Source organism: Patiria miniata, unplaced genomic scaffold, assembly GCF_015706575.1.
Source record: "Patiria miniata isolate m_02_andy unplaced genomic scaffold, ASM1570657v1 HiC_scaffold_1, whole genome shotgun sequence".
Classification (NCBI taxonomy): Eukaryota; Metazoa; Echinodermata; class Asteroidea; order Valvatida; family Asterinidae; genus Patiria; species Patiria miniata.
In genome coordinates, this window is record NW_024037047.1 from 22,154,783 (window position 1) to 22,167,589 (window position 12,807).

General features: G+C 40.9%; 1 protein-coding gene across 1 annotated transcript; it reads right to left on the reverse strand.

The window, feature by feature from the left end:
- Positions 1-8,531: 8,531 nt before the first annotated feature.
- LOC119731770 (lactadherin-like) lies at positions 8,532-12,349 on the reverse strand. The gene is made up of 4 exons (XM_038205031.1): positions 12,106-12,349; positions 11,633-11,768; positions 10,940-11,120; positions 8,532-8,678 (listed from the first exon to the last, which is right to left on the reverse strand). Exons 1-4 carry the CDS (start codon positions 12,347-12,349, stop codon positions 8,532-8,534), a joined length of 708 nt encoding a protein of 235 aa, XP_038060959.1.
- Positions 12,350-12,807: the final 458 nt, after the last annotated feature.

The following is a 12,807-nucleotide window of genomic DNA, read 5'->3' on the forward strand; positions in this document are numbered from 1 at the left end:
TAGACTTCACCGTACTCCGAATCGAAACATTGTGTTCACGTATCATCTAATAGACTAAATTAATTATTTTTTATATTCATGAAGGGCAGACTAAAAGTCCAAAATGTATACCTTGTAGAGTGAATTCATCAAAACAATAACCCTCCGGGTTTCAAAAGAGGGGGACAAAAAAACCTGAAGGACAGAATTACCTGGAGGGGACAGAATTACCTGGAGGGGGACAGAATTAACGGGCCAGGGAGGACACTTTTACCTAGGTAATTCTGTCCCCCCCCCCCGGACACTTTTACCGGGGGACAGAATTACCTTCCACACCGGCACCCAATTGCATTAAGGTAGCAGACCAGTATAAAATGAACTTCCATAGACCCCAATGGTAAATGCTCCCACTTCAGAAATTCGGGAAAAATACTCACAACTCTCCAAGGTGTTCGAGACACACACATCAAATTAAAGCTTATTTCATCGTCTTTCATTTTCTTTTCAATTTTTGGGGGGGTCAACTGATGACTTTTAGGAGAAATGTCCATCCGAAGATGATCACCCCTGAAAATAGTCCTGAAGCCCATCGCCGGCCTACACTCCATTGCAAAATAAAGCGCTTTAAGGGCCCTAATTTCATCCAAATTGAACGGAGCTACAAGTTCACAGTCCTGTGCACGGCTTCCACCCATATTTTTTACAAACCCTCTAGTTCATGGCCCACAGCATGCTCAAATACTAAAGATTTTAGGGCATGCAAATCGTGATTTGGCAGGCGTATAGGCAATTTCGGACCGATTTACTGGTCTGCAACCTTAATGGATTTTCTGAAGTTAAGCCAGAGTCCATCATTTGCAGCTATCCCCTATTTCCGCAATGGTGTGTCCTAAGAAGCACCGTTGGAAATGTCCGTTAGTAGTCATGGTGACCGTAAGCTCATGGCCAAATTCTGCTAATTAAATTCACTTCAAAAACCCGTCCAATTTATCAAACCTCTGTCGAATTCCCCAGAATTACTCGAAAAACACTATAAACACTTGAAAGCACATGCAGATGTTGAAGAATTGGTTGAACTAAGATTCAAAATACATCATTGACAATCTGTAGTCACATAAAGTTATGAAATTGCGTAAATTTCAGGCAAACGCGTTTGCGTCACGATGATAAGTCCGTTTCCCAGTGAACCTCAGCGCCTAGAGCAGCCAACCTGTCACATTGTGCAAGGGTTCTTGTATGGAACGATTAAAGCTTTTATGAAAAGATTGAAGCTCGCACCACAGGACTCGCTCATTTGCGTTACAGTACTTTATTCCATAGAACATGTACAGTTTTTCTATTTTTTTATATTAATAAAGACTTTCAAATACATAAGTTACGGTAAAATACATTTCGGTAAAATACATTTCGCAGTAGAAGGGCACATGCGCGGTACAAGAGCACGTCAATTAGGATCCAGACTTCAAGTGACCCACTCCATCAAAATGAGGACTAAGTTGCACAGGATTTTTTTCTTTTACTCTTAAGAACACCATGGAGGAAGGAACACAGAGTAAAAAGTAAGCATGGCATAGTTCGGGTGAACAACTCCCCCTTCCCTTCCCCTCCCCTCCCCCTCCAAAAAAAAAAAGGACAGCATGCTTTGGTTCACATGCTTAGTTTTCTATCCGACCTACCGAAACCGCGAACTACACAGTTTCTTAGCTTTAATTTTCTACACGACTTCAGGTTTTAGAACATTTGTTAGACTCAGAAAAGGGACCGAACAACATCTCAGAGTTCATGTACTCATAACTAAACCCGTGAGTACCAGATTTTTTTTTTTTTTTGAGTACGAGTATGAGTATCAGTCTAATGAGTACAGGAGGAGTTAAAAAGAAAGTGACCTGGATTAATGGGTGTTTTTTTGCTTAGAAACACAATCAAATTTGATACACCGATGAAGTGTGTCTTAAAGCCCGAGTCCATCATTTGCAGCTATCCAGAAAAGTAACTGGCGTAATTATTGTTGAAAAACATACTGGTTGAAAGATAGTAAGGGGACTAAACTCCCTGTGAAATTATCCTTTCTGGCAAGCTCTCATTTTGAAGAAATCAATGAAAGAAGGCATTTCCAACGGTGCTTCTTAAGATGCAGCGTAGGAAAATTTAAATAGTTGTTCGTTTTGTTATTCGGCGCAGCGCGCACAAGCATTTGAACGACGCACAGGCGCGCGCGGTTGCTATAATTCGTCGGATCAGTGCGCGACATCGCGTAAAGCTGCAATTCAAAACAATTCCAAACATGATTTAGCAACTTTTGATTTTAAATTGAGATCCTAGAATGCTGTTTTTCTCGGAATATGAAGCTGAAGCTGAGCTGAAACTTCGTCAAGTAAGTTGTTCAGTATCCTTCATTAAATTTTGAACACTTTTGTTGCTTCAAACGAACAAAATGCACTAATTACAAATGATGGATTATAGCTTTAAATGAGCATGTTCTTCCACTCATCTGAAGAAAACAAAAGCATTTACTGAAATCGATCCATGCTATCAGATGTCTCCTCAAGAGTACATGGGAGACTTACATAAAATAATGACAAGGGCAGTGAAGTGTAAATGCATAATTTTGGGATTTTCACTTCAATATTGACCATGTGAACGCAAATACGGCTACTTTTAATTGTTTTGGGGGATAAAGGGAGATGAAGAAAGAATTAACATTTCTTGAAGTTTTCCTCCGAGGTCTTGGCTGTTTTGGTCACAAACTTAAAATTGAAAGCCGACACACCCATGCCAATAGCCCGCTTTAGTTTTCGAGATACGCGATCTGGTCCGCCGAATTTTATAAAACTTTCCAGACATGTAGTTTATGATGTACCATATCGAAAAAACTTTGTTCCCCGATCCACAGTTTGTTTGAGAAGGAGAAAATCTGGGATGAAACGCCAAAAATTCTGCATGAGAAAAACGTAAGAAAAAACGCCCTCTATTGACACAGTCAGAAACCTTTTCGCACGCAATGAGTGCTTGCCAGTAATAAAAGTTTTTCCTGCAATTTTAAAACGTTTATTGTTTATTTCTAATATTCAAATTTGTCCACCAACATCGATTTAGTGCACTTCCAATGTTTAATTTCGTCTGTTGTCAGAAAATTCCTATTCAGTTCAAGCAATTTCAAACGATGAACCCACGTTTTCGTCACTTTTTGTTTTGAATATTTAATTTCGTCTCGTCTACGACAAAACCTTGTCATTCAGAAATGTAATTTCATCTAATTGATTTACATGTATATAAGACGAATTCGATCACTGAATGCTGCCATTCGGCAACAGCTTAGACTAATTTGATTTGTGATGACGAATATTCTCAACCTTGTGACTAAAGGGATTTACCAAACTTTGAAATTGAATGGTAAATGATTAATTAGTTTTGTAAAAAAAAAGCGTGTGAAATTTTTCTCAGGCGAAATTGAACGTTAGAGTTTGTGAATTTAAATAAAAAATGTTGTAAAATAGCCGGGAAAATCTATGCTTCTTTCAACTTTCATTACTCATGTATATTCTTGTGTTATTATTTCTCATCACGATGCCAAACCTTTTTTTTTATTACAGTTTGTCCAACTTGAAATGCTTCAATGAACTTGAAGTTTAAAGATCGAATCTTATGTATCAGCCAAAATTGATTGGAATAGTGAAACCGTATATCCAGATGAGAATATCAGGATGACATCTCTCAGTTCTGTGCGGTGTTGGTGGGTGAGTTTCAGCCGCGCCGTTCGAGCGCGAGAACAATAAACAAAAATACTGGCGTCAAGAACAGACCGCCCGAACTCGTATTCGCTCGTACCCCCCGCCCTGCAAACGGGGCGCTGGGATACTCTGATGAGCTTCACAGAATCTTGTGAAGGAAATGACATATGACCTATGAATAAAGCATCTGGCGGCAGCTGTTCAAGACCGCAGCTAGACAATGTGCGCAAATGCTATCCGAAAACTTCCCAAAGAATGACGTAAATTCCATACCGGATGTGATTTCTGTTACATTGCGGACCATGTGGACACAATTTTGAGCGTCGCTTAATGCAATCCAACCGTTCGTGGTTCGAAACGGAGCCTGAGCAAGTGATGGGAATCGTAAATTTACAGTACAGATAAGTTTTTACAGAATTTACTACATTGTTGCGCTTTTCAACGAGAAAAATACATCTCTAAACTGGAATAAAAGAGAAATGAATTTCGGCCGTTTCAAACCTTGCAGAGTCTTGACCGTGGTAACGCGTAGGTCACAGGTCGCGCAAAATCCAACCAATCAGAGCGTGAATTCATCGGAGTATCCCAGCGTCCTGTTTGCAGGGCGGGGGGTACGAGCGAAAGAACTCGTATGGCCATTGCGTAAGAAAAGGTTTCTGACGATGTCAATAGAGGGCGCCTTTTCTTCTGTTTTTTCCTCATGTAGAATTTTTGACATTTTTATGACAGATTTTCTCATTCCCAAGCAAAGTGTGAATCAGGTAACAGTTTTTTTTCGATATGGTACACCATAATCTACATGTCTGTGAAGTTTTTCTAAGATTCGGCGAACCAGACCGCGTGGCAAGCGAAAAAAAGGCCTCGTCCCACGGACTACAAGCCTGAAAAGTCGAGTAAATGCCGTTTCCCCACAAGACAAGTGTATTTAGGCATATGTACACAAAATTGCACAAACTTCATAGTCTGCACACTTGTGGCCTTCAGACATAATTTTCTCTTCTTCATTATTTACAACGAGCGACGATGGCGATCATTATCGAGATTATGAAGTCGTGTACCGTGAAGCATTCGTCCTCGCGATGCATTTAATTTTCATTGTCTTCTCAATTAAGCGTGTCTGAAAATAAGTGGTTGTCCGAGTGTTTGGATTCGCTTAATTGCCATTCCATATTATGAAGCCCGGGAAGGGACAGGGTGGAATTTTTTTTTGGCATTTGCTAATTCGTTCGCACGAACTACTAATTCGTTCTCACGAATTAGTAATTCGTTCGTACGAATTAGTAATTCGTGGGAACGAATTAGTAATTACTGGAGTTTGCTAATTCGTGCGAACGAATTACTAATTCGTGGGAACGAATTAGTAATTCGTTCGCACGAATTAGTAATTCGTGGGAACGAATTACTAATTCGTGCGAACGAATTAGTAATTCGTGCGAACGAATTTGGAAATTCAAAGAAAAAAATTCAACCTGTCCCTTCCCGGGCTTCATACTACGTGGTCTTTCCAGGGAATTAGTTTTTCGATATGCCCATTAAGTGCTTGGATTAATATGCGCAATGGCCTCGATTGTGTTGTTTTCGATGTAATTACTTATTGATAAAGTGTCAGTGTTTGCGGTGGAATGTCAATGTCGTTTCCGTTGGTAGTATTGGCGCATTTCAAGGGTGAGACGTGTTGTACAGAGTATAAATCATCCAGGAATGGAGGGGGGGGGGGGGGCTCGACCCCCAACCCCCCTCCTATGGATCCGCGCCTGAGTACACTGAAAAATTGGCTGGGTTAATTTTACCAAAGAAAGGGTGAAAACTGGAACTACCCAAACTTGGGTTCTATAACCAATTGTTTGCATGGGTTAGAATTTCTGCTAAATTCAACCAAAACTCAGTTGTGATCATTCTAGACCAAATTTAATTTGGTCTGGTGTAACTGTACAATTTTTTTGTTGAATTTAACATCAATTATTACTCAACTAGAACACCCCAAGTTTGGGGAGTTCCAATTTTCACCCTTTCTTTGGTAAAATTAACCCAGGCAATTTTTCAGTGTATACAAATCACGTGAAATTTTCAAAGTTACTATAGTCAATAACATGTACTTTATCCCCATGTTATTTTTTATGAAATGGAGCAAGCCATAATATTTTTGTCTCATCCGATCACCCCACATATGTAAAGAAATTGGAATGCCTTTGAGTGCACAATGATGTGCGATCAGTCAATGTAGTAGTACTCGGACTCGTACTCGTACTGGAATGTCAAAGTACTCGTACTCGAAATGACGGTACTCGAACTCGAGCAGCAAGGTACTCGTACTCAACATGTCGAAATTGTACTCGATCATCAAAGTACTCGTACTCGAATAGCAGTACTCGGGGGAAAATGGTATAGCTTGACTTTATACACCATGGCCTTATTTTATCGATTCTTTCAGTTTGAAATGGTTGATTGGCTTGTGGAGAAATCAAAGTTTCCTGACTTTCTTCTGTGTACGTCCAGACAAACATAATTAACAGCCGTGATTGGGTCTGTATAGGCCAATTTGTCTGACTGGGCCTGGGCAGTTACGCACAATGAACCATTTGCCGTATGGCCGTATTCGGAATACAATTACGTGTACTCGTACTCGTACTCGGAAGTATAAGTACTCGTACTCGGAAACCTGATCTTGTACTCGGAGATACAAGTACTCGTACTCGCACTCAAGCTCGGCAACCTAAGTACTCGGCAGTACTCGGTACTCGTAAAAAAGTACTCGACTACAACACTGCAATCAGTTTGCATCGGAGGATGTGATAACATGCACTGGCTGATTTTTTATACACAGTCACGAATGTCAAGTTTGCCTTGACTGGCCTCCGGGTGAAATATTAACAGTGTCCTTCGTGCCTTTTTGAAGTCTGTGAAGGCGCGGACCTTGTGTTGATCTTGAATTGGCCGTTGCGCACGGGCATATTGTTGTACAATTTATGCCTAGTGCACACCCCGGAGTATTGAAACATATGAGGTTTCGGCAAGAGACAAATACTGTTGAAACATAGAGCTATATTAAATTACTAGAGCGCTAACTCATCATTCTGCGTGCGGAGACGCTTTGAAGCCGTCCTGGACGCAGACATTTTTAATTCATGTGCGTGTTTGTAGAACATAAAGAAATTAGATGGATTGAATTTTGAAAGTGTACTCTATATGCAACGCGCAAGTAGAACACGCAAACAACTTATCCGCGTCATTGACGGTTAAAAAAAAATGTGACGGCAAGAAGCATCTGCAGCAAATACGCGCACGCGTTGCGCTATTTGCGTGGAGCAAAATGACACGCTCATTTGCTGATCGTGCGTTTCGGTTTTGGGCGTATCGGCTTCGATGACGCACCGGTGTGGAATACCAACACAGATATGCAAATAGACGTACAAAAGCCGTACAAAATTTCTAGGTCTCCATAGGTTTTTGCACAAACATGGATGCGCCCAGCAGGCATCTCTTTGTACACGGAGTTAGCGCTCTAGTAATTTAATATAGCTCTATGTGTTGAAATTACTCTAGCCAATCAATTTTAATGGCGCTTAACTGTATATCAGAAGTTGGCTTGAAAATGTTGCCTTTAGTTGCGAAATCAAAAATTTTCGGCAAAAATAATCCCAAAGTCGAAGTGGTCAAGTCATAAAATTTTGCTTATGGGTTTTGCAGCTTTGTACGTACATAAACACCCAATGTTCCTCAATTTATTCCTCAATTTGATGGAGTCGATATCAAGCAATAAAGTAAGTCTTGCGTCAGTTACAGTGACGGTAGGATGCAACACAAAATTGGTTCTTCAAAATACTGTCGGTTGTTTCAAAACGTCGCTATGTTTTATGCATGTCAATTCGATTCAGGTTTTGCTCACTCAACAATTTCAATTTTGTTTTCTCAAAAAAAAATGCAAAAATGCCTATTCACTTTTATCCAAAAAATATTAAACAGTGTGAGCTCCCACCAAAGTCTATGATTATGAAAACCATTTTATGTTGCTGCTTTAAACACGTATTTTGTAAGTAGGTACAGAAACGTCATGGATTGCATGAAAGTATGCGCTAAAACATATACAAAACATATAGGCCCTATGTCTATATACAAAACGTACGTTGATTGTCCAGTGATAAAATACATCAATAGAATAAGATATAGAACATCATCATGTGATTTTTTATCGATTTCTAACGTTTTGAAGATTAGCGCTAAAACTCTCGAACCAAACATGCTAAATTCGAAATTCGTCATCATGACGTCATCAAAATGCGATTTTTAAAACACATATAAGGGAAAGTCTGATTGTCATGAAACTTGGTGGATAGCTAGATAATGATACTAGTATGCAAAATCCAAAATGACGTAACCATGATGTCATCACATGATTATTTAATGATCTTTTTTTAATATTTACAATTTCATTCCGCTTCCAAAATTTACCACTTCCTTTCATTGGATTGACCTCAAGCTTGGAACATTCCAAGACCACAATGCAAAATTGTGCATTGACAAGCGTTATCAAGACGACGTCATCGTAAGGCATGTGATGTCATCATATAGGTGCATTTGTATATATTGAGAAAACTGTCAGTCCGAATGGGTCATTTGTATACTATGGGACCAGTTGTACTATAAGCTTAGCTTTGCGTATTATTTCATCATTTTATCCCTTAAACATTTGAAGATTGCATTTCATTAATTGTGTTATCGACATTAATCTAAAACTTCAAAAGCCTTCGGGCGCTCTCAAACATCATGTATTAACTAGAATTCAAGCGTTAGACTGTTGCAAATGTTATATACGGCTGAATATTAATCACGGTGACATCCAAGAAGCTCCAACCGCAGAGCAACCCCATAATTCCATTGGGTAGGCTCAATGCGCACTAACGTTGCCACCACACTCCCATCGAACATGTTAGTGACCGGGCTGGTGCCATCTGTATTACCGACGAACTCCTGAAATGTAAATAAACACTGTGACAATGTTTGAATGATTCTACATAAGTTATGCATTATGAGCTCCGTGCGCTACCAAAAGAGGGAGCCCTTTTACCTAACAACGACGTCTCATGGGCGGGACATTTCGCTGGTTGACGCGCACTGTGTGTGGCGCCCGTACACCAGGGGATTGTTCTATGTACACACAATGGCCGCGCTTATGCAGCAAATGAATATTGCAGTCAGGCAAGATGGCGTCGGTCGATCACCCCCAACTGTACTTCCTTTGCTGCTGAGGGGGTACTTGTGAACAAAGCGCCTAGTGAAACAAAATTACGAATCAGTCGGTGATGTTATTATTCATTTTAAACCATGTCGCACGCAATTTTAAACCTATGTTACATCACAGTCCATAATTTAGTCCCTAAAGGACCACGAAGTGCTCCACTGGAAATTTAAAACCTTAATGCACGGAATGTTAACTTACAGTCAACTGGTTGCTAAGGCAAAGGGTCTGCCGATGTTAGGCAAAGCTCATCCGATTACGTGCTTAGACGCTATAGCGGAGCAGTGAAATTCACGCACAACAAAAAAACGTCGCCTTTTGAACGTTGTGTTTCTCAGGAAATATGCTCAGTATGATTGAAATGTTAAAATATAACGAAAGAAAGAAATCTACAATTTATGTCAGTGAAAACAAAATCGTCGTCATCGATGCCGAAACGTCAAAACTGGTTACTGGTATAGCTGACCTTCAAGTCTGGAAGAAATCGTTTGAAAACTTCCTGAAATATATGCATTGATATAAATTTCTAGGAATTTCTTCAATTTTTTTTTACAAGTAGTTGAAAACGTATATCATCTAAATATATGCCGAATTTCAGCTTAATCTGTTGTTGCAAACACTAGTGTTACACCGTAAACTATATATCTCCCAGGAAAATTTCAACGAGGATTTTCTGCCGACCAAACCCGCGTGCACTGTTCAGCAAAGCGCCCTAGACGCTACGGCTGACCGATTTTGGCTAAACGACACAATAACGTATGGTAGATATATGCATATTCGTTAGCGTCACTCGGCGTGTTTTGGCATGCAGGGTCTCGGTATTGACCAATGGAAGCCGGCAAAAAGGGGGATATTCATCAATTAATAACTCGTGAAGGAGGCTTTCTCCAAATTTACTACTGCGCACCATAATGGATATGAACCATATCAATATTAGTGAGGCTTGAGAAGATTGACAAATATTGCCCACGCCAGTGTTAAAACTTTCAAATATCCACGTAGCCAGGTATATCTTTTCAATTTCATTTCATTTTTTCCCCACATTGGATCATTATAAGGGAAATAAATCCTGAAAGTTGCATGAAGATATGGTCTTCCAAAATGGAGAAATTTAATTTTCAAAGATTTCACCTGCCAACGTGAACATGTCTGTGTACATGTAGTTGCATTCAAAATTAAGTGTTACGTAACCTTTAGAAATCGCCCTTCGAAACATAAGGCTGCTTAATATCTTACATGGGGCTATTATATTACTAATCCTGTAAGGGGAATTTCACGTTTTTTTTAAATTACCCTGGCCACTGAGGATTATCATTAGTTATACATAACGGTTCATTGGGTCTATCTCCATGGGTAAACAAAGGACTTTCTTAAGGCTGTTTTCGATGACTCTTAATCTGGCTTAATATGTTGAAAACTCCGTAAAAATTTAGTTTACTGTAATTTCAAGGGGAAATAGCTCTTTCAAAATTTTTAATACAACACACTATGAACATCTTCATCCCCAACCAATGCCAAATCAGCTGGATCAATGAACTTTGCAGCCAGGGGTTCACCCGAGCCGTACAACAACCTTTCGACCAGGCCTCCTGCCAAGTCAACCTTGAAACATAAACAAACACTTTGTAGCCGCAAACCGCAGCCACCAATCAATTATCTTTTAAGTGCACTGTCTGGCAAATGCCTGGACACTGTCTGGCACATGGCTTTTTGTTGTTTTGACATGGATAGGGTCTCGCTTAGTGGGGGAAGTACCAAGGGTACGCAGTTGGCGTCTTCTGATAAAAATTTCTTGTAAACGCGTCGCAGGGTTAACAACACGAGGCTGTTGTACGGAGTTTATACAGTCTACATGTAAAATGGCTTTGGTTAGTCCCGACAAGAGTTTAAAATAGCAGTTTATATTTTTTTTTTATGGTTATGGCACATTCGATACACGAAATTGGCAGCATATAAGACAGGGTGAGACGCAACAAAACAGGGAAACATTTACCACGGCGTATCCGTTTCCATGTTTCACGTATTCATAGTTACTCGAAGCCTTCTCCTGATACTTCACTTTGTAGTTTGTCGTCCACCTGGTTTCACTTTCTAACTGCCAGCCTTGGGTGGTGATACCAGACACATTTCTACACTCACCGAAGTCCACCTCGATCCAGGAATTGGCGTTGACACTGTACGCAGAAAGAAGGGAGATGAGAAACAGTGAAAGCATTGAAAGACACATAATCGCACTGCTAGACCCGCCCATGCTTCGCTCTAACCCACCGGGCGATGCAAACAGGACGCTGGGATCGGCTGATGAGCTTCACATAATCTTTTGAAGGAAGTGGGGATGGTATTCTGAGTAATTTATTATGACTTGTGTATAAAGCAGCTATTTTGAACCCCCTCAAAAGCCCCACAACGCACGGATCCGTATGTAAAAAAGGACAGAATTACAACAGTTTAGGAAGCAATTTTGGATCATCAAACACGCTTTTATTTATTCATTTTGGTGCCGGTGTCGGATTGGAACGGCGCCCCCACTGAAAGTTTGTGGTGGTGAAATTCCTCCCTGCGAAAATTCCTGGATCCGCCCCTGCCTAACCATTCTGATACTTATGTTTTGTTTCAGTGTTTTGCATCAAAGAATTGAAATGGAGTGGGAAGTGTCAGGTATGATTTTCCCCTGTATGATACTTACTCGGGTAGCCATGCAAAGTCGGCCTGGTTCAGGCGTGCCATGCTGGCAGGGAATGCTGGGGTCAGTTTCGAGGACGCCGTGATGCGATCATCGGGGATGGTCCCATCCTCCATGCCAAGAGGGTGCAGACACTCGGCTGTCAATAAAACGAACAAAAATATGCATACAAGTGGGAATATTTTCATCGCACGGGTTCCCATCAGCAGTGGCACATCTACGTCAGGGGAGGGGGGGGGGGGTCAGTTATAAAAAGTGCTTGCAAAGGACTTAGAATGCGGCAATACAGCACAAATTTAACGTTGTACATGGATATGTATGTTGAACAGCGCCCCAAGCGTAGGATGATATCAAATGAACATTTTAGAGTGCATGCTACTGGGCGCCATATCACATTCTGGCTGACGGTTGATTCGAGAACGGACGGGCAAGCCTGAGGGAGGGTGATGTTTGGGGTCAGGAGATGCGTAATTTACCAGCTAGGGTAGATTTCTTTCCCATGGTAGTATGACTAGCTGGGGTAGATTCCTTTCCCATGGTAGTGTGGCCGGCTGGGGTAGGTTCCTTTCCCATGGTAGTATGGCCAGATGGGGTAGTTTCCTTTCTCATGGTAGTGTGGCCGGCTGGGGTAGGTTCCTTTCCCATGGTAGCATGATGACCAGCTGTGGTCGGTTCCTTTCCCATGGTAGTGTGGCCGGCTGGGGTAGGTTCTTTTACCATCGTAGTATGGCCAGCTGGGGGAGGTTTCCTCCTTCCTGGGCAACGCTTACGTATCTCTTGCATGACTTGCTTCATCCAGTCATCCGGATTATCAGGATCAGGTTCCGGTGGGGGACCGGAGTAACACACCCTCTGCTGGCTCTCCACGCCAACAAGGATGGCTTTGAATTAAGACAACGATTTCAATTATTACCGTTGTGAAAATAAGTGGTAGCTAAACTTAGCTTAATGTGTTTTCCCCCGGCAATTTTCAGGACTTTCCGGAAGATTTGTCATTTCGAAGTAGTAACAAATCATCTAAATAGTCATTTAGGCGTCCTACTCCATCAGAGTGACACCACAAAGTAACACCCAAGTGAACTTGTATGCGCGCTTATTTTACAGAACTGATCGATTTTCATTTACTCTGAATAGGCAATATTTTCACGAAGTAACACTCATCTTTATTTCACCAGTTA

What these genes read in the sequence shown, in the direction of transcription:
- LOC119731770 (XM_038205031.1), bottom strand. Translation starts at nt 12,349, where the DNA reads ATGGTAAAAGAACCTACCCCAGCCGGCCACACTACCATGGGAAAGGAA. An exon ending in AAAGAAATCTACCCTAGCTG is followed by an intron (nt 11,769 to 12,105) that starts GTAAATTACGCA and finishes TTTTATTGACAG; the next exon opens with CCGAGTGTCTGCACCCTCTT. An exon ending in ATGGAAACGGATACGCCGTG is followed by an intron (nt 8,679 to 10,939) that starts GTAAATGTTTCC and finishes TTTACATTTCAG; the next exon opens with GAGTTCGTCGGTAATACAGA.